The 12,074-nt window shown below is 40.8% G+C and overlaps 1 protein-coding gene across 1 annotated transcript in view; it reads right to left on the bottom strand.

Moving 5' to 3' along the window:
• The window catches only part of col7a1l (collagen type VII alpha 1-like), a 50,077-nt gene extending 38,870 nt beyond the window's left edge, over positions 1–11,207 (bottom strand). The window contains exons 1-6 of the mRNA XM_079334890.1: positions 11,065–11,207; positions 6,797–6,996; positions 3,661–3,841; positions 3,261–3,420; positions 1,597–1,690; positions 225–398 (exon numbers count right to left, since the gene is read on the bottom strand). Coding sequence (XP_079191016.1) covers positions 225–398; positions 1,597–1,690; positions 3,261–3,420; positions 3,661–3,841; positions 6,797–6,872 — 685 coding nt within the window. The 5' untranslated portion in view covers positions 6,873–6,996; positions 11,065–11,207. The remainder of the gene's footprint in view (positions 1–224; positions 399–1,596; positions 1,691–3,260; positions 3,421–3,660; positions 3,842–6,796; positions 6,997–11,064) is intronic.
• Positions 11,208–12,074: the final 867 nt, after the last annotated feature.

Below are 12,074 nucleotides of genomic sequence, written 5' to 3'. Positions count from 1 at the left end.
ATAAACTGAAGTACATTTAGGGTTTTTATTTAATTATACTTCTAAAGCTCTAGCTTGATATTACATTGATTGAAATTATAGAAATGCAAACAGCTGTGCCAGTTTAAGGCCAACTTTTTATTTTCTGTGTGTGTGTGTGTGTGTGTGTGTGTGTGTGTGTGTGTGTGTGTGTGTGTGTATCAATATTAGACAGATAGATTCAATCCCGAGGGACATTAACTCACCTGGCTGTGATGTTTTTACAGGACGAGGCGGTTCAGAGGCAGTGAAACACACTCTGCGAGATAGTTTGGGAAGAATGGTGTTCAGGAGAGAGTAATCAGTACCCATTAACAGATGCTCCTCATGTGGATGAGAGACAATCCTCCTCAGCTCGGACTCATCAGCTCCTCTCACACCTGGTTTCAAACAAAGGGGAAATACATAAGGGAAACATGCCTTTATTGAAAATTGGCTAAAATAATTCTTCATAAAACCATTCCAACTCTGAATGACTTAATTTACATATATGAAAGGACTTTTGATACCTCAGGGACTAGATTTAATATTATCACCATGTAATAAAACGAGTGAGTGCCAACCACAAAGTAATCATAAAGTGTCTGTTTTTTGTGTCTGATGCCCAAGCATTCCCCAAAACATCATCTCCTTTAGAAACCACCAGGGGGAGCTGTGGCATCTTGAGTGATTCTATGTTGAATTATATAAACGTGTAAGCACCCATACACCAGCCATATGCACATTGTAGGCAAAACCAAGCACTTTGTGACACCTTCCTCAAGTTATGACATTATCTGTGTTTGACAGGCTCCGATTACTACAGCTGGGCAGCAAAAACACCTTTCATGTGTCATTATAAATGAAAAACTTTAAAGGAAGGAGAATTTTGTGGTTGAAGTTTTTTCCAGGAGAGTTGACTCAAATTGCACGAACCTTAAAAAGACAAAAGTTTATTTGCTTTCCTTCTCGTTATTTGTGTGTACATATGCTTTATTTATCCATACAGTTGTTTAATCCATAGTATACAGGCTCAACAGGCATTATTTGTTTCGCCCTTGAAGCATGTGGAGCTTCTCTGCAGGAGTGATAAACAAGAGGAGCAAACATCCGTGTCAGAGGTGCAAACGGGGGACACCGAATCACCTAATGAAAAATGGCTGCGATTAGCACACCATCGGCTAATGAGCAGTAATTATTGCATCGCTCCCAGCTGAGAGGAGTAAGTTGTGGGCTCGTGTGCTTGTGATTGTCTGGAGAAGAAAGAGAAGAGTAAGTAAACTGGTGGATAAACAGCAGTGTGTATGAGTGTGTACAAGGGAGGGGTTGAGCTGTGGATAAGGTAGCTTTGCTGAGGCACACACAATATCAGAAGGTGAACACATTCTGCATAGGAGCTGAGTTAAGCATAGAGCACATAAAACTGCATGAGGTCATCCAACACTGAAATAAACATACACACACACACACTCAAAAATACCCACTCTGAATTCGATGAATTCAAATGTACAGGGCATGAATTGCTGGCAGAGCCGGGATAAAAATCGGAGAGGACTCTGCAGTGAGGATTTTGACTGAATTCACAAGTTATTTACGCACCTACTGCAAAGAGAGAAATCCCACTGTCAGCTACAGCTCTGGCTGCAACATCGACCTGGTCCTCCGAGCGTCCGTTTGTGATCAGTACAGCAATCTGAACAAGAATGAGACAAAGAAAACATTAGGCGTTACTTAGGCGTTTTCATTGGATTACATAAACATACTGTAGTTTTACCGCAACTAACGAATGTTGTAAAAATTAAAATCTTTGTAACAATGTATTAACCTTTTTCTAAAAAAGATGGATTCCACTAGTAGAGATTAATTAATTAATTAATTCTCCCTCCAAACAATCTTTTGTTCAGATAAAGAGAACCTCCTTGCCAACAGTTTTATACAAAAAAAACCACAACCTCCATTGACATGGTTTAACTCATAATTAAACCCATGATGAATAAATCAAACAAGGTGGATTTTAAGGATGCTAGCCTGCAACTGAGATTGCTAATTTGCCCATCATGGAAAATTTACACAGTTCATTCTAAGTTCATCCCTCTGTCAATGAATCAGGGAGGCTGGAGAGCATCAATATGAGAATGTAGCTGCTTTTCTGCATGTGCATCGGCAGTACGATTCAATATATCAGCCTAATCCTCAATTCTCAGCCTTCCTACGTCAAGTGCACGGCTGCTGCTGCTGCTGCAAAATGATTCACACGTACACTCAGAGATAGAGGGATGATTGGAATGCTAACCAGCTGCTTTATACTGAGACTGCACTACAGTGTAGGACTATAAGTAAATTTAGCTGATGAAAACTGAGGGCTGCAGGGAGGGCATATGGTTATTTTATTAAGCATTTTAAATAAGATAAGTTCACTTAATATGTATTTTTATTGTATCTGGTTTAGGATCAAAATTTAAGACTAGGGTGAATGCATACTTAATTTTTTGATTATCCTTTGATTATGCAGACTGTGTCCATTTTTTAGGCACTATTGGAAGACCCTCAGTCGGACTTATTGTGTGTTTGAAACTGTTGACATGACTCGTCATTCCTTATGGACAACAATCCAGTCAATGACATGGATGGATCAGTAAGGGGGGATTTATTACCTCTCTCTTTTTCTTATTTCTTCCAGTAGCAAAAGACAAACCAATGTTAAACTCTGCCTGTTGCCACTTGTTACTTCTCACCAGACATTGTCTCATTTTGTATTCTGAGAATAAAGCCAGAGCGTTTAATCAGATCCACCGTGGAGAGAAAACGGTAGACCAGTTTGGTTTATTTGCATTTTCCACCATGTTTCTTTGGAGAACAAATAGAGACAATTTAATTCCTTTCACACGCAGCCAGAATATACAATTTATGCATTTCACCGGCCAGCTGGAAACAGTAGGCTTTGCGGTGTGGGCTGTAATCTTGAACCAATTACCTCACTGTTGCTTGTTTGTACAGACTATGTAATTCATTTGAAAAAGATTGAGGCACTTCAGTTTGACAGATGCGTGGGACAAGTTTAAGGATGTTAATCTAAAGCATTCGACTGCTTTACTGTGTCTTTGACCATATATTACCTACAATCAGCCAAATAAGTTTGTTGGGCTAATTGAAAGTACTTATTTTCTATTCTTTGCTCAATCATTCATATGTGCTTGAAACTTGCTGGAAGAATCTCAATATGGCAGGCAGGTTTTCATATGTCCCAGGGCGACGTGTTCTACCTTTGGGGAATGGTCCCGACTGATGGCCGGGCTGAACACAGTTTCAACTAGAAACTGGAGGGCATCACCAATCCTTCTGGATCCCCCCTCGTAAGGAAGGTCTCTGATGGTTCTGAGCACCTCCTCCGGGGAGCTGTAGTCTGTCAGGGCAATTCTCATCCTGCGAGGAGATGAATACAGGAGAAGCAAAACTGCATCATGTAGGAACTTTAATCGAAACGCTTCTTGTGGGTTTAAAAGGGGACAAGAGATTTGTTTTAGATGCTGTTGAATACTTTTGGATCTTACTAATAACATGCGGTAAAGTTAAATAAGTCTACCTTGATGAGAATTAGTGGAAAAGGTGTCTCCCCTGTGTTATTTTTAATTCGCATGACTGTGCTTTGCATTTGAGTTTTACCTCGGTACATCCCCAAAAACAGTTACTCCGAAGCGAACCCCCTCAGTTCCCATCACACTGTCCCTGAAGGAGGAGACGATCGCTGAGATGAAGTCTTTGACGCTGTAGAAGCTGGTCTGGCTCACACTCCATGATTGATCCACCAGAAACACGATGTCTGCCTGCACCACAGTCCTGCAGGCTGAGAGAAGAACACCTTGGGAATTAGTGCAAGAATACCTAAATTGCATTTGTGAAAACAATCCTGCCCTCTTCTTTATTCCAGCTCTGGCCACCAGATAGCACTCTTGTTCCATCATGTTGAACTTCTTTTTTTTTCTGTTCACTCGCTCCTGTCATGCAGCCAAAGCCCCACACACTTCCCCATGAATTTTTAATGAGACACAAGTGAGCCAAAGAGACTATCAATATTCTGAGCACTACAGCAATAAAACTTTAGTACAGCGATGAGGAACGCTTAGAATAATAAGGTAAACACACCCAAAAATCAGGGTCAGTCCCCTCGCTCGAGCAAACAATCACATTAAACATAAGGATCTGCTGCGTTTGGCACGATTCAGACACATTTTAAAGTGGAGTTAAAAGCCAGACACACAAAAAACTGCACTGATGCATAAAGGACATGCCCATCCACGCATACACTGACTCCGAAACATGCCTGTATATATTCCCACATAGATCCTCAGTACTGTACTGGGCTCATACAGAAACCTGCTGCGTGTGCAAAAGTCCCCATAGTCAATATTCTGGCATTACATATGCTGTAAACCACAGAGACGACAGCATTGATTAGGCTAGTGAATAACAGATAGGCACCACTGATTGTCCTGTAAGTGATAACTCAGCTACTCTGCTTTCCTCTATTTCATTACAGAGCCTTCTCGCCCCTATTATCTCGCCCTTCTTCCTTTGGCTGCAATCCCAGGATTCACTGGGGGTGACATATGTCTCCAGCCCACAGCGACCTGACATTATGTTCCCCCTCACACACCTATACATATCTGGCGAGACAACAAGGAAACATAATATCATCGGGAATACCATTTTGGATCTCTCACCTCTGGTGTTGAGTGATTATCTTTGCCTTAATTGAAGCTTTGGTGCACTATGTTTTATCACGAAAGAAAAATAAACAGGATCAAACAATGTCCTGAGCTAAATCTCACATAGGAAGCCAACCCTTACATACACGATTGGCTGTTTTCGACTGCACAGATTTCTGTAAAATCACATGAAACGTGGCCAAGAATTTGAGCGAGGAAGCATCGGAGGCTCATCTCTGTCAGACAGACACAATCTGAGGTGGAAAACCAGATCAATTATCCAGACGTTTGTCTGTCTGAGCGGGCAGGTAGGAGCCACAAGCCAAGGATAAGGAGAGAGCACATGCTGGGGGATTAGGAATGCGTTTCTTGAAGGTTATCTATGCTGATATCTCAAAGGTTGTGTACACCTCTGTGCTGGAACACCATTGATTTACGCATTAGATGTAGCTCAGTGGCTACAGCAAACGCTGCAGAAAATTCTGCCAGGAACGGCGTAGTCGGAGGAATAACGATGCACTACTGCAATCAGCAACCAACAAGATCAAGAGAAAAGATGTAAACCATCAGAGAGACCGAGGCTCAGAAAGTCAAGGGGCCATCAGATTTGATCAAGTCAAATAAATGTAAAAGTTACGCTTAAAAGTAGAGAAAAACTGCAGTAATTGGCAGAGGAGCTACGAAGCGAGGGGCAGGAATATTCAATGATACAGAGTCCAAATATTGAAAACATTTCTTGCAGTCAGTGTGACAAAAACACAATCATTCCCTCAGGGTATGTTTCAAGTGCAGCGTGCTCGCACCGTGTGGGGCACACAGTGGTTGTAAACAAGCAAGTCAGTCTACTACGACTCTCAATGTTTCGGTTCTAATTTGAATTTCATGTACTTCATTATGTAGCTGTAAATAAAAGAACACAGAGAACAATACAGCCTACTTTCATTCTGCAGGCTGACACTAAGTTGAGACCTGGTTGTCGTATCTTGACCCTGTTTGCACAAATGTTTGGGTCAGTGTCAGTATCTTGGGACTTTGTCACATGAGCTTGATTCTGAGTGTTAGTTTGTCTGTCATGTTTCAGTAAATATAGGCTTGTGCTGCCTTGTTGTCTTGCATTTCGACTCCATATAAGAACATAGAATAGCATTTTGATTGTGACAGGTTAAAGGACCGGGCTGTCTCGATATATTATAGATATACTGTGTTGTATCGTTGTCTGTTGACACCACTGCACGAGCCATATATAATAACACATATCAATCAAACTCAGACGTGAAGAGTGATTACTGTTAGCTATAAAAACTTAAAGGTGTTAGCAAAGGTGTTAGGTGTGTGCGTGAGTGCGTGTGTGTGTGTGTGTGTGTGTGTGTGAATCAAGACTTAACAGTTATAAAGATGATGCAGCAGCTTCACATATGGCCTTGGGCTATTTATATCCCTGCATAACTCTGCCCAACAACTTTAACATTCTGCCAACCACATCCCAGATGGAGGAAATCTAAACTTTTGATTGGCTGATTGACCTTTTGGTGAGATCCAATAGCACCTGAGTGTAAGGTTGCGTTTTGAGGGAGAGGCTTTTTGACAGGCTCGGCAGACAGAGTGCCATACTGTACAGGAGGCAAGCAGATGTTTGAATTCCCTGACTAGACACAGTCTGGAGAGAGAGAGAGAGAGAGAGAGAGGAGCCAGGTTACTGTCTTCACCGTGCACCATTCCATGCGTACAGACAATGAAGCACTCCAAACAGACTTTGTCCATTAAGCACCCACCCTCACTGAAGCCTGAGCATCTGAGTCATAGTTTGTGCTGACACACATGTATGGTTTTGATTCAGAATTTAGCAAAGATGGGAACCATAAAGGAGAATTCAACACTTGTTTAGAGTGAATAGTTAAACAGCACACAAGAGGAAGAAATGGACAAGAGATGGAGTCACTGACTGAAATTCTGAATCAATTAAAGACTAAGTGAAGAAAAAAGCAGGATGGTGGGTGCTATAGTGGTGGGTTAAAACAATACACAAATGGAACATGAGGGGGAAATTAATGGTGTCAGGGTGTCTTTTTTTGTGTCGGAGAGTGAGCTGTTACCTTCAGCCTGTGCTGTGACCCTTGGATGGGAGAGAGAAAGGGACAGGAGAAAGATCCACAAAGAGGAGCAGCCCATGCTCTTCCTTTCCTCCTCTACCTCCCGTCGATCACCTGCTCCTCCTCCCAGTTTCTGCTCTTCTCGAATCCCCTTCCTGAGTTCCACTCCACACTCATCAATTCGGACTCTTCTTTCCACTTATCTGAAAGTACACAGAGGAGTATAGAGACAGAGAAAAGTCATTCAAGGCTCTCAAAGACAAAACCTAATCAGTGGGTTTTAATTTGCAGAGGAGGCTTTTGCAGAGTCATGGAGTTCTTTTCTGTGTCTTACGTCATGTTTCTAAATATATCTGTGTATAGAAAATGTTCGGTGTTAGCAACTGTACTGAATATTGACAGCAGCTATATTTCTTGACAGCAGCTATCTTTCTTGAGGATTTATCGATATTTTTTATAATGAAGGTAAAAGTACAATAAATAAGTAGAGTGCAGACAGGGTGATCCCTTTACACTTTAAGCACGGAAATAAAAGCTTCAAAGGGGCTTTAAAACGGTCTCATATACAGCCAACTATTAAAAGCTGTTAATGAGAAATCCAAACATTATGGACATAAACAAACATCAAAAGTTATTACCTCTATAAATCATTATGGCTGTCTTGCATGTCAGAGTTTCTTCCAAATGCAGCTTTTTTAGTGCCAATGTTTATGCTTTGAAAACAATAATGTGGAATCTCTTAAATTAGTGTTTACCAGTGAAGGTACCTCACACTTGTAATGACAGAACCAGGCAAACTGCAACTCACTGTGACAGCTTAATGTTTTAAAACTTATAATCAAGCTGTAATTTTCATAAATATAAAAGTGCAGATAGCCCACATCCTCATAGGTTGTTCATACAGAATTAATTTAACACAATGTAAATCAGTGAAGTACGTCCATGTTCTGTTTGCGTTAAGGGACTTTTTTTTTACAATGACATAGGCTGCTGATTTAGGCATTTTATATTTAATCTATGATTGGAAGTCTTCTGTAAAGTGAGTTTGTTTTTACTGCTGGGCTTGCAGACACACACTGATACATATCAAAAAGCTAAAGTAGTGTCTATGGAAATGTATATTAAGCGCTCCAGAGAGTTCGATCAAGTTACTCATCATTCATCACACATTACTGAGAAGAAGTAGCCCTTCATGATTGGAAAATGACATTTCATAAAGGCTGCCAAGTTTTGATTAAGGATGAATCAAGCTTTGTTCCGCATGGTGAATATGCATTTTAAATATAAATGATCAATCTGTTCAATCTCTGTGACAGGACATGAAATTGAAATCAGAAGTTAACAGAACGCTTTCTGTTCAAGTAATGTGAAGAGGAGAGGTGCTCTGTACTGATCTGTAACTTAAGTAGAGCATGGAAGGAAGCTCTTTTTATAAAGTGCAAAGATCTTTTGGACTGTGCAAACCTGCAGACCATGTGCACCTGTCCTACACTAAGGATTAGCCATGCTCCCTAAGGACCTGCCATACTTAGTCATTCACACAGTGAGGATGATTATTTACAGGGCCGAGGCCAAGATAGCATGGCTAATCGCTTCCGATATGTGTGCGCAGACTATCTTGCCCATGGTATAAAAAAATAAAGCTTGCACCGTAGCAAATCTGCATGAACAGGCAACAAGTGTGTCTGAGTGCAGTCTCCACCTTGCAACAGCTTTTCTCCCACAATATTTCAAAATCATCCATTTAAAGAAAACAGTGGCAATACTGTTTTTGTAAACTGTTTTTATCGATGAAAAAAGTCTTATTAGTAAGCAGCATGGCTGGGTGGCACATCTTTTGATGATTTGAATTTGTGCAGTGACGACACCGTGAGATACAGAAATCAGGCTTCCATTTCTTACAGCACAGATGCAGGTTAGCATGTCTGAGCTTAGCCCTGAGGCTAAAGCTTTACTCTTGGCATAGCATACTGAGTTAATGCAATCTACTGCACAGTATCTCCCACTGAGAATCTTTCTTGAAAGGTAACATTGAGACGCAAGTTTGGAAGCATACTCCAATGGTAGTTACTCTTTGTATCCCATTGATCTGGGAAATGGTTCCTGCTGTTACATACAACTCCATACAGGTATGCATACAGTATGTGCCGACGTTTCTGTGCATCTGTGCTGTATGAGCATGTGCTTTTGCAAATTCACAAGGGTAACATCAAAGAGATACCAGTCTTCACTCAACTACTCATGAGTTGGAAACAGAAGAGATTCTCAATCATCCACGAATGCATCACATATAGGCCTAATGTTTCCTCATGTGAATTTATTTGAACTATAAATAAATGTAATAGTCTGATAAATAGTTTATCAGATCAATGGAAAACTATTTGAAATCGTGACAATCCTGCTTTTGATTTGACCACCTGGTCTGGTAAAGTCAGAATAGCTTGAGGCTGACGAGTTTACAACCTTTGCAGATGGAAGTGAGAGCTGGCAGGGTTTTTGAGCTCTAATGTAACACAGCCAAAAACCTACATTCTCCCCCTCACATACCTGTGCAGATCTAAGATCTGTCTCTGCATGTATTACTGAAGTGTAGAGCGGACAAATGTGTGGTTTTTGATGAACCACAGAGCGTGCAGATCTACACAGTTACTCTTGTATTCATCCTACAGCAGGATTTCTTTGCAAGATGTGCATGCAGTCTCTGAAACGCAGGAGGGAAGTAGAACATTTAGAGTTTTATAATACTTTCAATTTGACGATAAAACTTTAACTTTAATGTTTTGTCATTGCAGACCAAAGGATTCAGCTAAGAGTGTTTCCCAGTTTTCAGAAAAATGGGGGGGGAAAGCAGAAAACAAAGGAAGTGTGGTTTTAGCCTGACATAAATTTGTTACTGATTTAATCCAAATGCTTTTTAGAATATTAAGTAATGTGAAATACTGTCACACACCAAGAGAATTGGAATTACAACTTTATAGCTATGCACACAAGTAGTGTTGCAATGTTTGAAGGTGCACGCTAACATAAGCACGCTCACATGTGCAAAATGAATTTGCTAACACAGTGATGTTTAGCTCATAACATTGTTCAATACTGCAGTGATTTTAAGACCTACTAAAAATCACAGCTCATTCCAACAAATCCTTAAGACATTCCTGCAATGTGTGTGATCATAAGCCAGAGTCAGATAGTCCGACAACATGCTTGCAATTATCCCATATCAAATAGAACACTCATACAAGACTGTATCTGTCACTCACACCTTATGCTGGGATCACACACACTTTGCCCAGCCTCTCCTAGGAGACGCTGCATGCACATATTGTGTCTGAAGCCTTTAGTTTATCACTGTGAGGATTAAATAGTGTTACAAAATGAACTTTACTGTCTCTGGCCCTGATACTCTCTTCTCTGTTTCATATCTTCTTTCCCTCACACACATTGGATCACACATCATATGCCCTGCAAGCTGAACTGCACGTCAGCTTTTTCTACATAATGGCATTTTCCACCTCACCACTTCACAGGATGGATTATCCCTGTAGGTGGGAACCGCTAACGGTAAAAGGCACACACACACACACACACACACACACACACACAGTTACACACGTACACCCCAGAACTATAATGTATGATAGGAGCTGTCATAGCTGCAATTCAATCAGATCACACTCCAGCTCCAAAGCTGCATACTGTCTTTTTACCAAACTGCAGTTGCCGTCTATGAACGTAGACAAGTCTGTACATGGGAAGAAAAATGCCCATATTCATTCTACATAGTTTCACCACCTGACAACTCTTTAACAAAAAAACCTGGTATGCTCCTGTTGTTTATGAATGCTGCTGACATGACTGAAAATTGCACGAGATAATGTTTCTTTGCTCCTTTTGACTGCAGCACATATGCAGGTCACTTTTGCTGAAACATGCATACACACTGATGCAGGACCTCTGCACATTGCAAGTATTATAGGAAATATATGCAGGCAGGTTTCCAGCAATAACTGTACTTTATCACTTTAAACACAAAGGTAACAAGCACTAATATCAACAAGTAATACTATTAAAAGAGAAATTGTGATGTCAAGAGCAGCAGTAAATGCTCGGTGTAAAAACAGTTGGCCTAAGTCCAAACACTTATCCTGTATCAAAGGGTATATGGGCAGTTAAGACTCCAAAACTTCTCTATAAAGCACCACATTAAAGGGCAGTTAAAGTAATGGGTTTTGACTATAGCCCCAAAAATGGGCCCACACATTCTCACTTACCGCTACGCACAAGTGAATTACCATTATCTTCCCAATACAGGTGACCTCTTGGCAGTCAACAGGGGGAAAATATCCCCTGAAATACCAAAAATAATTTTCATCCAAGCAAGGCAAGAAAAAAGAAGTTCTGCGTTGATATTGTATTCCTGAAGAGGGTGTTATCAGAGATTATAGACTGAATGGCACATAACAGTCAATGAGTGTATCTGTGTGTCTGTATCTGAGTGAAAGAGTAGGTAGGTGTGTCTAAATGTGTGTAAGAGTGGATGAATGGCACAGACGTTCTTTCTTGGGCTCTGTTGAAGTGCAGAAAAGTTTGGGAAGAAGGGTGGGGGGTGAAGCTGCTGCAACCTGTTGGCTCAGAGAGAGAGAGAGAGCGAGAGAGAGAGAGAGAGAGAGAGAGAGAGAGACAAAGCAGTGAAAGACAGACAGAGAGAGGAGGAGGAGGAGGCTACTGATGAGCTTGACCCTTCTTGGAATGCATTGCTACTGTTTTACAGTGCATGTGTGTGGTACATGAAGGTGTAGACACAGACAGTCAAGCTTCCACCTCAGGGTAATAGAATGTGTAGTTATGTAAAACAATGTTGAGGACTCAGAAGTTTAGCCTGCCTTCCCCAAAAATCATACTGATCGGATTGTGAACCTCTACCCAAAAAGTCTAGGTTACAAATGCCCTTTCAGACAGAAGTCGCCCTCCGCAGAAAGAGATGCATAATATATTAGGCATTGAGCACTTACCAGCTGATGATCTACTGGGGACTATTTTTTTCTTTTTAAATACTACAATCTCATGATTTTAAGTTCAAAACATGTTTTTAAAGAGGTAACTGTTTAAAGACCTTGTATTTGTACTAATATTTACACAATGTAGACACTATGCAAATAGCTAGTTACACAAAGTACCGTAAATTCCGGACTATAAGCCGTTACTTTTTTCTCACACTTCGAGCACTGCGGCTTCTACTCCGGTGCGGCTAATGCATGGATTTTTTTATGGGGGACAATGA

This window comes from Symphodus melops (assembly GCF_947650265.1).
Source record: "Symphodus melops genome assembly, chromosome: 22".
NCBI lineage: Eukaryota > Metazoa > Chordata > Actinopteri > Labriformes > Labridae > Symphodus > Symphodus melops.
The sequence above is the reverse complement of the archived record's forward strand: the minus strand, read 5'-3'. Positions and strand labels throughout refer to the sequence as shown.